Source organism: Hibiscus syriacus, unplaced genomic scaffold (genome assembly GCF_006381635.1).
Source record: "Hibiscus syriacus cultivar Baekdansim isolate YM2019G1 unplaced genomic scaffold, ASM638163v2 tig00110332_pilon, whole genome shotgun sequence".
Taxonomy (NCBI): domain Eukaryota; kingdom Viridiplantae; phylum Streptophyta; class Magnoliopsida; order Malvales; family Malvaceae; genus Hibiscus; species Hibiscus syriacus.
Window position 1 is genome coordinate 4,677,939 of NW_024062688.1, and position 20,028 is coordinate 4,697,966.

A 20,028-nucleotide genomic window follows, 5' to 3' on the forward strand; every position below is an offset into this window, starting at 1 on the left:
TAATGTGCATCAATATAAGTTCACTTATTCTAGAATTCAAGTTAAGAGAATCATTCTAAACTACACATTTTTTTCACTCTTGAACATGTTCACCATCTAAGAATGAAAGTTACTCACCTTTGTTGTCCATTAACCAAAATCGCTTCCAAACACTTAACAAACGTTCATCAAAATATGACACACCAATTTTCCTCAATTATCAACTCATTAAACACCTTGGAAAGCAAAACAACACATCAATATCTTATCTAAAATAGAGTAGAATTTTCTGTTTCCAAGAAAGAGCTAAAGGATCGAAATTACCAAAAATCTTACTGTAACAACTCTTTAAGCTTTCGACCCAACTGACACTACTTCTCCCTAATAAGAGCTGATTAAGAACAACTAATATTAAAAACTAAACTCAACTAGAAACCACAAAATTGTAGCAATTAACACTAATTCCTAGATTTTAGAAAAATATTAAAATCAAGCTTGTTTTTGAAGAATTCCATATCAAAATCAAATGCAATTGAAAAACTGATTTAGTATGAAAATAATATCATCATAAACACATTAATCTTCACAAGAAAACCTTGAAAAATTATTAAGAAAAAAAATACATTAAATATCTCCCAAAATTAAGTTTATTTCACAAACTCCACTTTAAAATAATTGATCCATTAAGATCATCAAAACATTGAATCATTAATCATTGAAGCACAAAATGAACCAAGGAAAAGAGAATCACATTGTTGGAAAAGATCGAGAAATAAGATGAAGAAGATCAACAATGGCAACATCAAGAAACGAAGAAGATAGATGGCAAGAAGGAAGAAGATGAAGCAATTTTAATTGAAGAGAAAAAATAAAAATGAAAGGAGTAAAAATCAACAACAAACATTAAAAACTAATATTAAAAACTAGATCACATAAGGATCAAAAAAGAAAAAAAAGTTAAAAGACCTAACAAAAATGCTCAAAAAAATAATGATATCGACAAACAAATCATAAAAGAGAATGAAACTACTGAAAAACCACAAAAAACACAAATAAGAATCAAAGGACGTGAGAAAACTATACACTGATGCAAAACGTGTATCCAAATTTATTCGAGGGTCCAAAGCAGGAAAGATCAACATGATAACAAATAAGTGTCATCTTGATCATTCGTCACGATGTCAAATCCAACCCTGAGAAAACATATAAATGAAAATAACGACGAAAACTACTAAAGACAAAGAAAAACTTGCTACAAAGACAGAAATAAACGTGTTACAATGACATCATTAGTTTTATTAAAAACTAAAAGAAAAATAAAAAAATAAAAAAAAGACAATCGACAGTCGACAACCATCAACAAAATCAGTGTCGTCTTCAGTTAAATAAAATGAAAGAAAAAAGTTGTTTGATCTATAGGAAAATGACACAAATTGTAAAGAAAAATGAGAGAGAAGAGAGAGAGCAACTAAAATTAAAATTTTAATAAAACATATATGTTTGAAAGATTTTTTATTATTTAATAATGAACATTTAAATTTTTATAATGTATTTAGATAAAAAATCTCTAAGAATAACAATTATTTTTAACGATTAAAATTGTTTAATTTGTGCTTAATAAAATATATTTAAATAATAATAATAGAATAAAAATCAAATAATATTTTTAATGCTGATTATATTAGAGACAGCAGTTTCCGAACACCTTCCTCTTTCCTTGACCAACCACCAACTTTGTTCGTTGTTCTTTAGTCCTTTTTATATTTACTATTTTTTGTTCTAAATAATTATTCCCATCTTTTCTCCTCACTTTTTGCTTCTCTCTTCTTCGGCCATAGCCTCATCTCCAATTCAATAAGGTAGCACTGTTGACTCTCCTTTGACCCATTTGTAAATTTTCAATATCATTTCTCTTTAATTTCTATACATGCCTTTTTTCCATTCTTTTTTGTGTAAAGTTTGATCCTTTAACTTAAAGATTCACTTTTTGATTATGGGTTTTGATTCTTTCTTTAAAGTATTTTATGGGTTCATTTAGAAAAAAAATGCTAAATCGGCTTAGTTCAGCCGACTTGTCAGTTTTTTAATTGAATCTTTAGCTTAAAATTTGGTTTAGTTTAGCTTATATCTAGATCCATTGGAGCTTAGTCCTTAAGAATTATATTGGGGATTAGGGCTCTTCAGTTTTTAATATTGTGGTGGTTTTAGGATGAAATGAAGTTTTTAGATGAAGAAGTTGGAAGGTGGCATCGTCTCTTTTGTAATTGATTCGTTGATAAGTGCTGAAAAATCAAATCATCTAATTTTTGGTGATGGGGTTAAGGTTATGACAAAATTGTGATTAGTTTAATAATTAATTAATTACTATTTATTGTTGATTGTTAAGGTGGAGAAATGGATCTGGAGAAAGGACTGATGAGTCCACTTCCGAGTCATAATTCCGGCATGGAAGCTTCGCCGATACCATCACCTTCCTCAGCTGCAACAACGACTCCGGCTTTGATCCTATCAAATTCCAGCAAGCGTATTGATAGGATGGGAAGTAGCCTTACCAGTTGCAGTTCCACTGTTACGGACCTCTCCACAACACCATCACCCTCTTCTATAGCAACGGCCCCTGCGTTGATCCTATCAAATTCTAACAAGCGGATTGACAGGATGTCCAGTAGCCTCACCAGTTCCAGTTTTGGTACTGGAGAACCCTCAGCAACACCGTCACCATCGTCAGCAACAGCCCCTGCTCTGGTCCTATCGAATTCCGGCAAGCGCATTGATCAGGCTAGCAAAAAGAAGTATGTGAAGCAGGTAACCGGACGCCATAATGACACCGAGCTGCACTTGGCAGCACAGCGTGGTGATTTGGCAGCTGTGAAGCAGATTCTTGCCGACATTGATTCTCAGATGATGAGGACTGCAAGTGGTGAAGATTTTGATATGGAGGTCTCGGAGATACAGGCTAGTGTGGTTAACGAGGTAAATGAGTTGGGGGAGACTGCCTTGTTTACTGCTGCGGAGAAAGGACACCTCGATGTCGTCAATGAGTTGCTAAAATACTCGAACAAAGAGACTGTTACCAAGAAGAATAAATCTGGGTTTGATCCGTTGCATATTGCTGCAAGCCAAGGGCACCATGGTAATGATCCTTAGCTTTCGTTTTGTGAGTTTTCTTGTGCTGTTATTTGATTTCAATTGGTTAGTCGAGTTCTTTTGAATATGACATATATTAGAAGTACCGGTTCAAGTCGGTGTCAATGCCTGTTGAATAAATTTGATGGTTAAGCCATGTTTTATTCTCGGAAAACGTAGGAGGAAGGGATAGGGGGAATTCTGAGCCAAAAAGGAAAAATGAATTACTTTTACTAGGCCGCCTTTGATTTGTGTCGAATTGTATAAACCGAGTCGGTAATCTTATTTCAGTTGAGTTTCGTAGATTCTAGGATGGAAAAGTGACCTGGTCCATTCCTTGCAGGTATTGTCCAGGTGCTACTAGATCATGATCCTGGTCTATGCCAAACATTTGGGCCATCGAATGCAACCCCTCTTGTCTCAGCGGCTACCAAAGGGCATTCAGCTGTAGTCAATGAGCTGTTATCGAGAGATGGTGGCTTGCTAGAGAGTACGAGATCAAACGGAAAAAACGCATTACATCTAACTGCTCGACAGGGGCATGTAGATGTTGTACAAGCATTGCTCAGCAAAGATCCGCAGTTGGCGAGGAGAACCGACAAGAAAGGACAGACAGCATTGCACATGGCTGTTAAAGGACAGAGCTGTGAGGTGGTGAAGTTGCTTCTCGAGGCAGATGCTGCTATTGTGATGCTCCCAGACAAGTTCGGGAACACTGCACTACATGTAGCCACTCGGAAAAAGAGAGCAGAGGTACAGCTATTCTCTCACTTTATTTTCAATTCTTGTTATAGAGGTAGAAGCAAGTCTCAATGATGCCGGACACTGGTACCAGCAGTTTCCTACTATGTTGTTCCGAGTTTTTTTTTCCTTGAAGTACTTGTGTTCGGCACATATTTGAACATCATAGGAGGATAGTGACATTCCTCACAATATTTTACGAAACAGTTTCATATGAATCCTGCTATTTCCTTTCAGATCGTTGATGTGTTGTTGTCCCTTCCTGATATGAATGTCAATGCACTCACCAGAGACCATAAAACGGCTCTTGACATAGCTGAAGGGCTTCCGCTCTCTGCAGAATCTGCAGAAATAAAGAGCTGCCTTTCTCGTAAAGGTGCTCTCAGAGCTAATGAACTGAATCAACCGAGGGACGAGTTGAGGCAGACGGTGACCCAAATTAAGGAAGATGTCCACACACAGCTTGAACAAACCAAAAGAACTAACAAAAATGTTCATAATATTTCGAAGGAACTGAGAAAACTCCACCGAGAAGGAATAAATAACGCTACGAATTCCGTGACTGTGGTAGCTGTTCTATTTGCAACAGTTGCTTTTGCGGCTATATTTACTGTGCCTGGAGGAGATCAAGATAGTGGAGTTGCTGTGGCGGTAAGCTCGAGTTCTTTCAAAATCTTCTTCATCTTCAATGCTATTGCTCTCTTCACTTCTTTGGCTGTCGTCGTTGTTCAAATTACTTTGGTCCGAGGTGAAACCAAAGCCGAGAAACAGGTGGTGGAAGTGATTAACAAGTTGATGTGGTTGGCTTCGGTCTGCACTTCAGTTGCTTTTATGGCCTCCTCGTATATAGTGGTGGGCAGGAAACATAAGTGGGCTGCAATTTTGGTTACCGTTGTTGGGGGTCTGATAATGGCCGGAGTTCTCGGCACCATGACTTATTATGTGGTGAAATCGAAGAGGACTAGAAGGAAGAGGGGAAAGAGTTCAAGGAGAAGTGGATCCAACTCTATGCTTCATTCCGACTTCACTAATTCGGAAGTCGAAGTCGATAGGATTTATGCTCTCTAAGACCGAAATCTATAGCTTCGGAAAAGGAAAAATGGAAGATGAATGTCAGAAATGAGGCCCAATACGTCATATGCGGAAGATAAGTTTAAATAAGGAGAATAACTTTCGGCATATGCACTACGTACACCCCACGTTCATGGCCACGCTTTGCAAGGCAAAAGAAATTCTAATGAATGGTCCGGATCTTTTTATTACATGTCCTTCGAATTTGTTGAGTCCATATTTTAGTTATTTGATGGCTGAAGGCATGAGTTTCAGTCCACAAGCCTATGTTCAAGCTACTAAAAGGCGATACTTCATCAATGATGCCGTTTCACGTGCATAAAATATCAGAGCTAGAATACGATTCTAGATTTCCTGGAGTTGATACTGGTAAACACTGCATCATCTCTCATCTACGGATTTTGTTTGACCAGCATTGTCATAAATTAGCCCATTCTGTCGGACTCGAACCGGTCATATGTTTTTAACCCCTGAATAGTGTCAATATGTATTGAATCCATGGCCTTGAAATATATTTATGAATATTGAACTGAATTATTACTACAATACAAGTTTGTATTGCTTTCGTTGCAAATTTCTTCTTGTGGTAACATTTCGGTTTAGTTTGATTCCGAAAGGAGAAATCTACTCTTAGCAGTGTTGTGTGTTTTGGAAAACCGAATGGATATTGAATCTTTGAACATGTTTGGACTAACACTAGAATTTGGAAAATTTCTAATTTCGTCTCTAAATTGGATTTTCAGCGATTCGATGTGTGTCGCTATGAGATTGTATCATGTCATCATTCGAAAAGAAAAATTATTAGATAATGATATGGGACAATTTTCGAGAATTATATCATCAAAATGAAAAAAAGAATATAAATTTAGGGATTAATTTGTAAGATTCAACAAGCTATAGGACCATTGTGGATGAAAAGAAATTTATGGACAAAGTTAGGAAAGGTTGCCAAATTTAGGGACTGAATGGTTGTAAACCCCTAGACCCGACCTGGACGTCATGGCCGAATCTCGGAGACTACCACACCATTAGATTGAATAGAAATCAAGAACTCATATTTTGCTATGCATCGTCGTTAAATCGTCAAAAGAATTCGAGAGTTCTCAATACTTAAAAACATACCACGAGTTCTAAATTCAAAAACAATAAGAAAATCCTTATCCCAATTCCCATAAAAAGGAAATACACAATATATATATATAATCAACAATAATAAAAAGTCCGGAAAAAATCGTCCATACGATGTCTGGAAGAAAATGACAATAAACGATCATTCAACTACCAATCATAAATCCTAAAAGTCTAAGTAATCTGAAAAGACAAATTAGAAAATGAGCTACAAAGCCCAATATGCCCTCTAAAGTAAAGTAGATATCAAAGTATGTGCAAAACAATACTATTAAAGCATAACATTAAATCCGAATTTAATGAACTTAAACCAGCACCAATGACACCCTACTTTAGCTTTAGCTATAGATAAACAGAACGGAGATATAATCCCATGTAGATGTTAGAACATAGAACTAATCCCATGCAGATGTCAGAACTGAGAACTAATCCCATGCAAATGTCAGAACGGGAAACCAATCCCATGCAGAACAGAAATACATCAATAAGAAGATAAAAAGTGGTGCAACATTATTCGGAAATATGAATGATACAGGTAAGTGCAACCAAATTACAAACACACTTTAAGCTGAAGTATTAACATAGCAATCTAACATATCTGATATCAATTAGGTAAATAAGACACACCTAAAGAAGATAATTGATGCCAGCTAAGCCTTATGCTTCCCACGGTAAATACGGATGCCAACCACTAAATAAAATATACCATAAAATACTAATCTAATATTTACGCGTATATCAGGATGAGTGACCGAAATCGAATTAAGGAGGACAAGACTGATTAGGGTTAACTGGAGAGCGCTCTGGTGATGCGAGGATACCTTCAGAAAATTAAACTCAAAAGTGAATTGAAGACCCCATACTTTACTTAACATAATTAAGTTTGCTTCTCTAATAAACATGTGTCCTGGACAGGTGCAAGTAGATGTTCCAGTTGCTCAGAACATGGTAATATCATAAATGTGACTAAACCAAGTAATCTTAGCACCCTCAAGGTTTGTGAAATTTGTACTCTTGGTGCAATCATTGCTACTTTATTATTTCAGTGCTGTTTGTGTTATTTTCAAGGCTATTATTTAACTTAAACCATTTAATTTTTCAGGTCAACATTAACAAGCAAAAGAAAGATGCATTCCAGATCCTTAAACCTGAGCTAGAGGTGGATCCGGAATCAAATCCACATTTTGATGAGCGGATGGGAATCAATAAGAATAAGCTTCTTAGACCAAAAAGGATGAGTTTTCAGTTTGTAGAGGAAGGAAAATGGTAAAAAGATGCAGAGATTATCAAATTGAAGGTATTATTGTGTTTTTATTTTTTTGATTCTTCCATTACTTGTTTGTCTGGTTTTGTGATTATTGTCTATTTGTTACAGAGTCAATTTGGAGAAGCAAAAGCGAAAGAGCTTAAAGCAAAGCAAGCACAATTGGCAAAAGCAAGGGCTGATATAAATCCCAATTTAATTGAGGTGTCATAAAGAATTCTAATGAAAGAGAAACCAAAAGACCCGATTCCTGAAATAGAGTGGTGGTAAGTTGATGTTCCTTTCATTGTTGTATAACATTAAGTTTACATACCTTTAATTAATTAAATTAACTGGGAGGCTTTGGTTGATTCAATAATGTTTATTAAGAAAAAGATCAAAACTCGTCTTCCTGATTTTTTATTAATATTCAAAATAAGGCATGCAATGCTCTTCAACATGTGTAAAGCCAAAAAAGTTTGCATATATGTTCAGCATCACATGTCATTTCCTTGTTTAAAAATTTAAATGAAGCATTACAATCTATGCGACTTGGATTCGGGTACAAGTGTCTGGTACATGTATGCTTAAATTTTTTTCCATTTATTTAGGGGGTCCTTGGACAAAATTAGCATAGCTATGTCCGAGTTTTTGTTGGACTCGGGTTTTTTTAAAAAATATTTAGATTTGGAGCAACATGGGTTACAAACACTAGGTTATTTCATCCTTTTACATTCCCTGTTTTCTCATTGCTTTTGTTATATTTCAGGGATTTGCCTCTTCTTGTCTATGGTTCCTATGATGACACCACTGATGGTGTGCTGAGCGAGGATAAACTGAAGGAGAAGAAGATCACGATTTATGTTGAACATCCTCGTCCGATTGAGCCTCCTGCTGAGCCAGCTCCACCACCGTCTCAGCCCCTGAAGCTAACCAAGGAGGAGCAGAAGAAGCTTTGGACTCAGCGACGTCTTGCCCGGGGAAAGGATAAGCAGGAGATGATTAGACAAGGCCTGATAGAACCTCCCAAACCAAAAGTTGAGCAACTTAATAAAGTTTTAGGCTCTGAAGCAACCCAAGATCCCACTAAACTCGAAATGGAAATCCGAAGTGCTGCTGCTGAGCGAGAACAGGCTCACGTCGACAGAAACATTGCTTGCAAGCTTACCCCTGCTGAACGCCGATAAAAGAAAGAGAGAAAGCTTTTTGACGACCCAAATACGGTGGAAACAATCGTTTCAGTTTACTGGATCAATGACCTCTCACATCCCAAGACCCGCTTCAAAGTAGATGTTATCATGTTAATGCCCAAGAAAACCCCTTTGACTGGTTGTGCCGTGATTTCCGAGGGCATTAGTGTTGTAGTTGTTGAAGGCTGAAGCAAATCCATTAAGAGGTATGGGAAGCTTATGCTTCGACGAATCAATTGGGCTGAAGCCATAAACGAAACCGATGATGGAGATGAAGATGACGACAAAGAGAAACCCCCTAACAAGTGTGTGTGAGTTTGGCAAGGCAGCGTTGCTAAATCAAGTTTCAACAGGTTCTTGGTTCACGAGTGCATCACCGAAGCAGCTGCAAGAAAGGTATTTTCTAATGCTGGTGTCGGCCATTACTGGGACCTTGCGGTTAATTTCTCCGAGAATGATTTTTGATTTCCTAAACAAGACTTTGGATGTTCTCTAATTTGAATTGTTATTAAGAACTACTTCATCGAAGCCCTTTTCTCAATTACCGTTGTGAACTACTTCGGATTCTATTTGTTGAATGGTCGGGTTCCGACTGTGTTATCGCTTTATCTGTAGTTTTGTATGCTTGACTTCATTGACTTGAAATATGAATAAGAACCTATCTAGATCTAATCCTACAAGTGACAAAACTGAAGTACTCTGTTGTCGGAACATGAATTTAAATTGAGATTTCTATGCAATTAGTGTACAATGTTTAAAAATTGATTTTCATATTTTAAACATGCTTCAACGATATTGATATTTTGGGACTTAATTAGAACGTTTTTGAAGTTCAGAGACTATGATGGAATCTGAACAATAGTTTGGGATATCTGTGCGATTTACACAAAATTAAAGATTCAAATAACGTTCAAGATACGCTATTTTTTGTTTTGTTTTTTCTCAAGTCTACTATTGTCATTCCACATGGTGCCTTTTTAGTAATTACGCTTTCTCTGATTTTTTCAGTGTTGAAAGATCCTCATCCTTAGGGCTTAAGCCCCCTATAAATATCGAAAAGAAAACGCCGCGTTTAGTTAAAATGTTCTCTTCAAAAAATCTATGTGTTTTCAGCATCCCCTTCCTCGCCTCTCGCCTCTGAAATCCAATCGTAAGCCTCCTTTTGTGTGCGTAAATTGTATCTCTTTTATTCTGTCGTTGTTTTAGTTTTCATTTAGTTTTGAATTCTCATGTTCTTGCGTCTCTAAAGTCTTGATATTTTTCATAGATCTAAAATATTGTTGAGCTTGTAGTTTTTCAAAATTTCAAATTTCCGCTTTTTACAAACACAGAGATACATACATTTATTTCTTTTGATTTGTAATGGTAATTTAAAGATGTATGGATTTGATGCTTTAGCCTGTTGGAATTGAGAGCTGAAAATTAAATCCCTCAAATTTGTTTGTTTTGAAGCTTATATTTAGTTTTCTCCCTTTTTATTTATGATATGTATAATAAAAGATAATATGAACTAGGGGTCTGTTTAGATATCGTCTGATTGTTTCTTTCCATACTTGAATTTGTGTGTAATTGGATTAAAAAAACACAATTAAAATTTAAAAAAAAATCAGACAAATTTATTGTTTTTTCCTTGTTTGTTTAATATGTGCTAAATTGAATGCCAGAATCTATATAGAATAAGAAATTCAAACATTTTTGAACTGGTTGTTCTAATTGTTACCTTAGAGGCTAGTTAACCATCCTTCTGTAACAGTTATGAAGGGGAGCTAATATATCGTTTAGCATAACAAAACTAAAGTTATGTAACAGCAATACAAGCAAATGATTTAGCCAAAAAATGAAGCAAAGTTGTATAATCAGACGGCATTGTAATACAAGGAGAAAATAAGAGATATTAAGCTAAAGACTGCTCTTTCAGTCTTAGAGCGAATGATAGAACAAACTATGAATCTGTTTGATTGTTTCTCTTAATAATTGTTTTTTGTTTGTGCAATTGGATATTAAGGAGATACTTGCATAGAATTAAAAATTAAAAATGGTATATTTTGGGGTAACCTATTTGTGATTTTATTTATATGAAAGGTTTCTGTTATAGTTTTTTTACATTTTAATTGTCTGTTTAAATTGAAAATTGATTCACATTTCTGTTCTACGATGTAAGCGAAAGCAAGATTTTTAAGGTGACGTGTGCTTGAAATTGTTTGTTGATGCTGTTAATAATGATTGGAGTATCTTAATTATGTAAAAAAAAATTGCTTTCTTTTTTTTCCCTGAGGTTCTAATGACAATTGATAATGCAGGGCAGGACAATATGCCAAGGTATGATGACCGCCGTGGTGGCAGTCGCCTTTATGTTGGTCACTTGTCCTCAAGGACAAGATCACGTGATCTGGAGGACATGTTTAGCAGATATGGGAGGTAACCAAAACTTTTTGCTATGTTGAAGAGTTTGTAAATTTATCTTATTAGGTAGACTGCATTTCATTTAGTGTACTTGTTTAAGTGTTTTGTTTTGTTTTTCTTCATTTGGGTGTCCATGGTTGTTCTATTCTTTGTATTGAAGGCCTTTAGGATAGTTTCAGCGTGTAGTGACAATGTAGGAGAAAGTAGTCATTTCCAAAGCCCTTAAATGCGGTGACCCCTGGTCCTCCTATTAGAATATGAGAGAGATGTTGCAACCCTCCATGTATTGGTCTGGTTTAACTGGAATGATCTTGTTGAAGGTCCCTCGGCTTTTGCCTAACCTGGAGGTCTATGGTGAGAGGGTGACCTTGCTGGATTTGGCGAGTCTTTCTGTAGTGTTATTGCGTGTTTTTATCGAAATGGCCACAATCTCAAAAGTGGGTATTTTTCGTTCATCTGTGAGGGTGAACTATCAACCCTTCGATAATTGTGTCATGATGGCCTTACTGTTTCTGGCACCCATTTATGCAGAGTACGTGATGTGGATATGAAGCGAGACTATGCATTCGTTGTATGTATTTCATTTCTCTTTTAATTTAAGCCGAAATTTTTTTCTTTGTTGTCTATAATTTCTTCACCATATATTGAAAATATGATCTTTTTCCTCGGATATTTGCTTTGTTCGTTTTGTGTGTGTTCTTGTCTGGCTCCTTGATAACAGGAATTCAGTGACCCTAGAGATGCTGATGATGCAAGATATTCATTGAATGGTCGAGACCTAGATGGATGCCGTATCGTTGTGGAATTTGCCAAGGGAGTAAGTTTTATAATAACTTCACTGCCATAAATTTTCAAGGCAATGAATGCTATATGTAACCAATTGAGAAATCTAACCATTCTTTGATTAATGCTTTTAAGTACTTATTTCCCTAAGCCCTTCTAATTTTTGGGTGATGTGCCAAAAAATTGTGATGTAGGTGCCCCGTGGCCCTGGTGGATCTCGTGATTATGCTGGAAGAGGTCCTGCTCCTGTATCCGGGAGCTGCTTCAATTGCGGAATTGATGGTCACTGGGCTCGTGATTGCAAAGCCGGGGATTGGAAGAACAAGTGTTACCGATGTGGGGAACTAGGCCACATAGAAAGAGATTGTCAAAACAGCCCGAAGAAACTAAGGTTTTTTCCTTTTGGTCCGAATAGGAGTGCCGTTTCTATCATTTAAAAATTTATATTTTGTTTATTTAGGAGACAATTTTATTATTCTTATTGTTGCAGCCGTAGACCTCGTAGTTACTCACGCTCACCTAGTCCCCGACGTGGTCGAAGCAGAAGCCGCAGTTACAGCCGGGGACGTAGTGACAGGTTTGTGTTTAGCTTTCCCTGTGACAAGTTTCCAGTTCAGATACTGGAATTGTTTGTCTTGAAAGTTGTCAGGCTTATTCTCTTTTTTCTTTGTGTCGAATCTCTCAACCTTTTACAGTAGATCTCGCTCACCTGTGAAACGAGAAAGAAGCTTCGAGCTTGAGGATAGGAGATCAAGGAGTCCCAAGCGCCACAGGCGTTCTCCATCCCCAACCCGAGGGAGGAAGCACAGTCCAGCACGCGATGAAAGAAGCCCCTCCCCCGCCCGAAGGGGAAAGCATAGTCCACCGCTGGGTGAAAGAGGCCCCCAAGAGAGACATAGTCCATCCCCAAGGGACCGCCGGCACACCAATGGTTCGGATTACAGTGTGAATCCCGGGGGAAGGAGCAGAACTCCAGATCGCGAAGCTGATGCTGAAGACAGGCCTTATAAGATCTCCACAAAGGAAAACGGCCACAGCCGCAGCCCTAGTCCGCCACCTAAAGACGACCGAAGCCCTATTTACGATGATGAAGATGCTTCTCCGAGACGCAGCGAATCGAATTAAGCTGAAGTGGTTGGTAGGACTTGTTTACAATCCGTGTTTGGTAGGACTTTTTGAGAATCTTAATATACTTTTGATGGATAACTTGCGTTATGAAAAATGTTGAGCACTTTTAAGAAGTCTATTTCTATAAATGACCACTTTTATTAATCCTTGATAAATTACTTAATAACTGGTGAATGATTAGGCCATAATTTCCGAATTTATTTCACACAAAAAAAAATTATGATCGAAGTTTTCCGAGTAAAAAAACTCTATTAATTAATTTATAGTAAGTATAAAGAATAATAATAATTTTATTATTATTTATTATACAATGAATGAATAATAATTTTTATAATAATTTTTTTACTATTGATGTCATTTAATTCGCTTGATCAATTTAATATGTTATTTATTTTTAAAAATAATAATAAATAAGGACTTCACAGGTCATGAGCAGGGACGAAACTATTTCTTAGGTGATCGAGACTGTTTCTAGGGATAAATTCAGAAATTTTTATTGGATAAGTCAATATAAAAATAAAAAAAATTATTTAACAGAATTCATATGTATTTTAATTTAAAGATATAATAATAATTATATAAATTTAAACTGAATCTAGAAGAATATATCAACGAGATTAATATAATTTTATAATATAATTTAATAATAAATATATAATTAAATTATATTCTATCTTTTTTGGTATAAAATGGGCCATGGACTAGATAACAGATATGGGGAAAAATTTGTTGTTTAGCGAGGTGACACAATCTAATTTAAGACTAATAAATGATTGAGAATAGATGTAACTAAAAATATTATTAAAATTATATTATTTTTATGTCGGATATAACATAAAATATTATTTTTTTTATTTTTTAATATTTTAATATTTTTTGTTGAACAAAAAATATTATGAAAAAGCTAATATTTTCGTTATAGATATCAAAATCCGGTATAGATACAAAAATCCGGTATATCCCAAAAACTCTGTCAATACCTACAAATTATCTCTTAACATACTGAAAGTTATAGAGATCCCAGAAATATTATATCTCTCCAAAATAATTCTCTATTTCTAATTATATTATAACATTATCACTATTTATAAAGTCAAATACTTGATCACCAAGAATTCTTAATCCATAAAAATTCTTACCTAAAATAATTATAATAAAATTCAATTTAATTACCAATTATAATTTGAGTTAAAATATAACATTTTTATTGTCAAAATTTTTTTTAATACAATAGCTTTGGAAGTAAACCATTACTTCAAAATCATTTAGTGAAAAAGATTCTCCCCCAAGTTCTGTTCTCAAGCTTCCGTTTTATATGATGAGTTAACTCTCAGTTTTATATGGATGACCTAGTGACTGACCCTCAACTGGAGCGTGGCTTGAAGAGGGAAGATTAAAAAAGATAAATGCTGGGTTTTGAGGAGCTAAAAGAAATGGTGCTAGATCAGCGATTAACGTATTATATCAACTTTTTATCACTATCAATAACAATTTAAATATTAGTGACAATTTTATGTAATTCACCCTTGTTGAAAACTAATGAAAAATATTCTTCTATAATTTTATCAAATTAGTTCAAAGTTTTAAAACACTAATTTACTCTCGATACTTCACATATTCTCAGTTTTATTGTAATTATTTATTTTTTTATCATAGCCAAATGATATATAATGAACTGAATATCTATACATTCTTTTTATTAAATTAGCCAGTCTGATTTTTTTGTTGAACCGTATCAAAATATAATTCATCAAAGTCAATAAAAAGCAATGATATATATGAATGCAGTAAGTTAAATGGAATGATCATCCTCTTAGTATATTTTTATAAAGCTTAATATGAAATAAACGATTCCATCCTCTTCTTCTTTCTTCACTCTGTAACTCAATCTCTCCCTCAGTCACTCTGTAACAGATTCAAAATAGCTCCTGATTCAATCATATATTTCTCACAATTAAACAAAGGAACGAATTCAAAAAATAATATAGGAGTAATCATTAAACCAAAAGTGGATTCATGGATTTTACATTAGGTTTCAATATAATACGTATACTTGAGACGTTCCTGCCTTTGATTGAATTTAAAAAAATATATATAAAATGAATATATCATGGCTGGGTAGAGATTGGGTTACGGAGTAAAGAAGAAAAAAGAGGGATGCTTAAGGAAAGAGAGGGTTTGGCGGTGAAGGGAGAAAAGACAGATATTCAAGGGATATTATTTCTTTTGGTTTTTTGAATTAATTTTTATTTATTTAGATATGAAAAATAAATATTAAGAGGTGATGTGGTATATTTTGATTGGCCAGTAAGATTTTTTTAATTGGAGTTAACGATTTGGGACAAATAGAATAACGAACTAACGATTTAAATTTTACGGGACAAAACGTCCCTAAAAATATTTTAGGGTGCAATTCGATACAAATAATATACTTTAGGAGACAATGATGCATTTAAGCCTTCTAAAAAATCAAAGTTTAATCGTATTTGATACACTGGTGTTGAAGTAGGAGATTGCCTTGCTTGTTTCATCATTGACATCTCCTTTCTGAATATCTATTTTCAGTTGCTTAAGCAAATGACATGTTGAGCACTCAAAGTACGATTTGAAAATTAACGTTGACACTTTTTCCCCTCTTTGATTATAGGCGGTTTTTCTAATTAGAGAATTAAGTTGTAGAACATTAGTAGTAGGTTGCATGACGCTTGTGGGGAGGTGGGATTAGTGATGTGTATAGGCTGGGATGAGTTGAATTTTTGGTTCATTCGAGTTAATTTGAATATTATATGATTTTATTTGTTAATTGATTAAGTTTAAGATAGATTCTTCTGATTTTAATTTTTAAGTTAAAAATTTATATTTTACTCGATTTTATTAGATGTGTCTATATAATTATTAATTTTTGTTATTGATAAAATAGACTTTATTTAAAAATATAGAAAAAGATTATTGTTACAATTATCTTTAAATATCAAGGGATTATTATATCATTATCTTAAGCCAAGTTACGTTTTTTCATCTTAAATTCATATTAACTTGACCTAACTTGAATCTAAACATTTTAGAAAAGTCACACTATGAAATTGAATCAAACTAAAATTTCGTTGAATTCAAGACTCATGCCCATCCTTTGGTGAGGTAAGAGTTAAAAAAACAAAATTCTAGACTATATTATAAAATAATCATATAAATTAATACTTATTAATTTCTCTACCATTTAAATAGTTATCTATGGTCTTAAACCTTAAATTTGGACCAACCGAAAAATTTTAAAGGCTAAACTCAACTTGATAATTCGAAAAGAATTTATAAAATATGTTGGTATGGTTAATTTTAAAGGCTAAACATCAATACGACTGTAAATGTATGCGAAAATCATATTAAAAACCATAAGGATTATATTACCGAAATAAATAAAAAATTATACATCACAGAAACAGAAAAAAATATGTGACAATGATATAAATTTTTATTTAAAATTAAAAGTTCCAAAAAAACAAATAAATAATATAAAAAATTAATATCGTGGTTGGTTAAACAAAAATAAAAGAGAAAAGAGAAAGATGACGTAAATTTATTGAGAAAAAACATGAATTAAATAAGAAGAGAGAAGCCCAGTAACCCTCTATGATTGTAAGTGTCAAGAAATAGAACAATTTGAATACATTATAAAATTTAAGAGTACGATCGCACTCTGTCTCTATTTTCAATCGGTCATGTGGGTGAAATAGAATGACTGTTGTTAAGATGAATTAAGTCGAAAATTAATCAAGAAATTGAAATCGAAAATTAATGATCATAACATGGTCGTTTACACCCTAGAACATTAAGCAACCTCCAGGTCTTGCCTGGTCTTCTCCCGTTTTCACCTTTGACATTTCCGGATGGGCCGCTGCCGTCCGGTGCTGGAAACTTCATTGCCCTATATTTCCTGCTCTGTCTCATCTTCATGTCCTTGAGCTCAATCTCCATTGGGAACCTTCCAACTCCAAATGCAAACAAATACCACCTTGATTTAACCGGAGTTGCCAAAGTCGATACTTTCCTGACCGGAAAATCGATTTTGGAAACGGAAGCCGGCTTTGAAAATGACTTGTTGAAACACTGCGTTTGTGATTCTTTCGATGATTTTGATGAAGGAAATGTTCTTGACTTGTTGAATAATGAAGGCGGCGATGAAATTTTCCAGGGAAAGAAACAGCACTTTCTGGCATTTCTACAGCTGAAATCATTCATTTTCTCATCGTTTTCTTGCTCCATTTTGTATTTTCGTCTCTTCGATTTGCTTCCAACGTTGGGTTGATTTTCATTTTCTTTGTAAGAAATGAATTTACCACAAAAAATGATTCTGTCGTTTTCGTGGTTGTTTTCCGGGAAATTTGAGGCTGAAGCAGGAAAATCTTCACTGAAGAACTCAAACAAATCGCCGGTTTCCTCTTGCTTTAAGAAATCATCGTCGTTCCATAACTCATTTGAATTGTCATTGTTCATCACAATATCACAAAGAGAAAGCGTTTCTTCATTTGATTCATCTGGGAAATCTTGCCAGGAACCTTTGGTCTGTTGCATAGTTTTCCAGGCTTATGATTCAACTTTCCAGCACCTATGGAAAAGTGAAGAATCGAGAAAGAAAAACAAGGGTTGTTTTGATGGAGAAAACTTCCAATAAATGGAAGAATACGTTCAAATATATACACTTGTGTGTGTATATATATATATATTTAGACAGGAATAAAAATAAACAAATTATGTTAAAGACAATTATAGGAGGATGATATTATATAAATATAGATAGATGTCAATTATAAGTTTAGGATCGAAGGGAAAAGGTTATTTTGTTCCGAGTAAATAAATTAAATTGGTAGGATTCATATATGATATTATGTTTTCATACGAGTGTATATAAGTTTAGTTTGATTCAAAATTTTAATTTCTTTTTAATAGTTTCTTGATTTTTTATTTGATTAATTCCGATTTTTCAAAATTTCCTATTAATTTCGAGTGTCAAGAATTTATATTTTGTTTTGATAAAAATTATTTTATTTTATGAATTTTAAATATTATCCAATAAAGTTTGATTTTTTTTCATAAAAAAATGATTTTCAAGTAAATAAAGAATAATTAATATTTTGTGTATAATATTTTAAATTGATTTCACTGTTTTAAAATATAAAATACTTATTTCTATAAAATGCTGGAAGCCATTATGTTATATCTGAAAACCCATCATGGATCACTTTGCTTGTAGATATTATTACAAATTGAAACACAGGACACTGTTTTATTCAGTTTGGTGTTACAAAAGACTATCTGTCATCAAGAGAGCTTGTAGTAATCTATAGGAGGCTTGTTATCAAGAGAGCTAGATAGAAACTTGGCAACATAATCCTTTAGCAAGAATTCTTTGTATCGAGGACGATTCGTCTCCGATATCAGCTCTTCGATCGGCCCGATTAGCTTCACAAGCAGGGTAGCATGTCCCCAAAAAAAGCATGGCACTGTAATTCTTGGTCCGACATGATTGGCAATTGCCCTATGCTTCACACTCTTGAACTTTTCATTGGATAAAACCTACCATGGTAATATAAGAAGTCAGATGCTGTTTGAAAAGTCGAACGAAAAGCCTATCTGATTCTAAGCTGACCTGCAGAAGATCACCGATGTTTACGACCAAGCCACCTTGAGTGGGGCGGACATCGAACCATTGGCCCTCATGAAAGACTTGGAGGCCACTGATATGGTTCTGAAAAAGCAGGGTCAATATGCCTGGATCTGTATGTTTGCTTATTCCTAATGTCAGTTGAGGCTGAGGGCAAGGTGGATAGTAGTGGGAGTGTAGGATACTCCCTTTACAGCATCCGATCGAGTTAAGGCGGTCCGGTCGAAGACCAAGAGCCTCCGATAACAACTCGAACAAAGTTTCTCCCAATCTTTTCGTATGCTTAATGTACTCTATTGTTGATAGTCTGCAATTTTAAACAAACGAAGCCCAGATTCGTTCTGAGTTTAAGGACAGTTCCGACGAGCAACAAAAATGAGATTTAGTACTTATTTACCTGCAGACTGGAGGCAAATCTGAAGGGTCGGGATCAGAATCAAGGAAAGAAAGGCTCAAAGTGTCCCTCCAATCAGCCGTTTTGGAAGTGAAAAGATCAAAGTTAGAGTTGAACTTCACTTTCTTCGCACTGTCACGGCTATACATTTCTTTCTTCAGCTCTGAATCCTGCTCGTTAAAGAAACGTATACCTTCAATCATTTCATCCAAGACACTTAAGGGGATCTCATGGTTTATCACTTGGAAAAAACCCCATTCCTCTGATGCAACCCTCACCTCGTTTACGATCTCCTTACGCCGGTTTTTGTCTCTGATGTTGCTTAAGTCTATGATCGGGACTTCGACGTTGTTTTTCTGGCAGGAATTCGATTTGTTGGCGGCAAGCTCCTCGGCTGGTCGAACGAAAATCTCGGGGATGTTAAGTACTCCGGCATCAACCAGTCCTTTCACACCGGCTTTTGTGTCGTCGAACTCTTTCAACTCTTTGGTTCTGTTGAAATCAATGGATGTATTGAATGCCATTTTTTTTCTGTTTCTTAGAAATGATCAATGGAACATGTTCATATACTACTTTCCTTGAACATATATAAGAAAAAAAAACTGCGGTTGACTTTATGAACTTGAATGACATAAACCTTTTTTTTTACTAGCAATTAGCTGCACAAGTTGCTTCTCTGTCTTTGTCATAAGCTGCATATGTATAGATTCATGCACTTGCATTAAAATATAAATACAACACTTAATTAAATATACAACTAGATTTTGAGATTAAGACTTTTCACTTTCGTTAAATCTTAACAATAATAGAAATCAACAGCAATGATGATTAAGGACAATAATAGATCATTAATTATTCAAAGAACTCACCGGAAAGCTTTAGATTTGAGATTGTCACCGACATAGGTAACGGACAATATAGTTACATGTAGACTCTGCACACTCGAGACCATCTTCTTGGCAAAGCTTATCACAATGAGAACATTTAGGGTTACCCGTAGCCTTCCTAAAAACCTTAACATTATGATAATGTTGCTGATAATAGGGCCATGTGGCCCGTCCCTGACAAATGAAAGTTGTCCAAGAACACATTGGGGATGAGTCGAATTATCAATTGAAAAATGGTAATACCAGAGGTTTGAATCTCTTTTTCCTTCATAAATATCACAATAATCATGCTCTAC

At 34.7% G+C, this 20,028-nt stretch overlaps 4 protein-coding genes and 1 pseudogene across 4 annotated transcripts; 3 read left to right on the top strand and 2 right to left on the bottom strand.

Annotated features, from left to right (window-relative positions):
* The first annotated feature begins 1,749 nt into the window (after positions 1-1,749).
* LOC120119492 (ankyrin repeat-containing protein ITN1-like) lies at positions 1,750-4,944 on the top strand. Its single transcript, XM_039139306.1, has 4 exons — positions 1,750-1,838; positions 2,366-3,112; positions 3,449-3,858; positions 4,084-4,944. Exons 2-4 carry the CDS (start codon positions 2,374-2,376, stop codon positions 4,912-4,914), a joined length of 1,980 nt encoding a protein of 659 aa, XP_038995237.1. The 5' UTR covers positions 1,750-1,838; positions 2,366-2,373; the 3' UTR covers positions 4,915-4,944.
* A 1,623-nt stretch (positions 4,945-6,567) lies between these two features.
* LOC120119359 lies at positions 6,568-8,949 on the top strand (annotated as a pseudogene).
* Positions 8,950-9,564: 615 nt separating this feature from the next.
* LOC120119494 (serine/arginine-rich splicing factor RS2Z32-like) lies at positions 9,565-12,936 on the top strand. The gene is made up of 7 exons (XM_039139308.1): positions 9,565-9,628; positions 10,779-10,896; positions 11,413-11,452; positions 11,603-11,698; positions 11,859-12,055; positions 12,155-12,241; positions 12,360-12,936. The coding sequence occupies exons 1-7, from the start codon at positions 9,580-9,582 to the stop codon at positions 12,787-12,789; spliced, it is 1,017 nt and encodes a 338-aa protein (XP_038995239.1). The 5' UTR covers positions 9,565-9,579; the 3' UTR covers positions 12,790-12,936.
* A 3,645-nt stretch (positions 12,937-16,581) lies between these two features.
* On the bottom strand, positions 16,582-17,361 carry LOC120119361. Its single transcript, XM_039139170.1, has one exon. It carries the CDS (start codon positions 17,359-17,361, stop codon positions 16,582-16,584), a length of 780 nt encoding a protein of 259 aa, XP_038995101.1.
* A 747-nt stretch (positions 17,362-18,108) lies between these two features.
* Positions 18,109-19,384, bottom strand: LOC120119363 (1-aminocyclopropane-1-carboxylate oxidase homolog 1-like). The gene is made up of 3 exons (XM_039139171.1): positions 18,849-19,384; positions 18,437-18,758; positions 18,109-18,363 (listed from the first exon to the last, which is right to left on the bottom strand). Exons 1-3 carry the CDS (start codon positions 19,367-19,369, stop codon positions 18,109-18,111), a joined length of 1,098 nt encoding a protein of 365 aa, XP_038995102.1. The 5' UTR covers positions 19,370-19,384.
* Positions 19,385-20,028: the final 644 nt, after the last annotated feature.

What these genes read in the sequence shown, in the direction of transcription:
- LOC120119492 (XM_039139306.1), top strand. Translation starts at nt 2,374, where the DNA reads ATGGATCTGGAGAAAGGACTGATGAGTCCACTTCCGAGTCATAATTCC. An exon ending in TGCAAGCCAAGGGCACCATG is followed by an intron (nt 3,113 to 3,448) that starts GTAATGATCCTT and finishes CATTCCTTGCAG; the next exon opens with GTATTGTCCAGGTGCTACTA. An exon ending in CTCGGAAAAAGAGAGCAGAG is followed by an intron (nt 3,859 to 4,083) that starts GTACAGCTATTC and finishes ATTTCCTTTCAG; the next exon opens with ATCGTTGATGTGTTGTTGTC.
- LOC120119494 (XM_039139308.1), top strand. Translation starts at nt 9,580, where the DNA reads ATGTGTTTTCAGCATCCCCTTCCTCGCCTCTCGCCTCTGAAATCCAAT. An exon ending in AGCGAGACTATGCATTCGTT is followed by an intron (nt 11,453 to 11,602) that starts GTATGTATTTCA and finishes CCTTGATAACAG; the next exon opens with GAATTCAGTGACCCTAGAGA. An exon ending in TTGTGGAATTTGCCAAGGGA is followed by an intron (nt 11,699 to 11,858) that starts GTAAGTTTTATA and finishes ATTGTGATGTAG; the next exon opens with GTGCCCCGTGGCCCTGGTGG.
- LOC120119361 (XM_039139170.1), bottom strand. Translation starts at nt 17,361, where the DNA reads ATGCAACAGACCAAAGGTTCCTGGCAAGATTTCCCAGATGAATCAAAT.
- LOC120119363 (XM_039139171.1), bottom strand. Translation starts at nt 19,369, where the DNA reads ATGGCATTCAATACATCCATTGATTTCAACAGAACCAAAGAGTTGAAA. An exon ending in GATTTGCCTCCAGTCTGCAG is followed by an intron (nt 18,759 to 18,848) that starts GTAAATAAGTAC and finishes TTAAAATTGCAG; the next exon opens with ACTATCAACAATAGAGTACA. An exon ending in ACATCGGTGATCTTCTGCAG is followed by an intron (nt 18,364 to 18,436) that starts GTCAGCTTAGAA and finishes TTACCATGGTAG; the next exon opens with GTTTTATCCAATGAAAAGTT.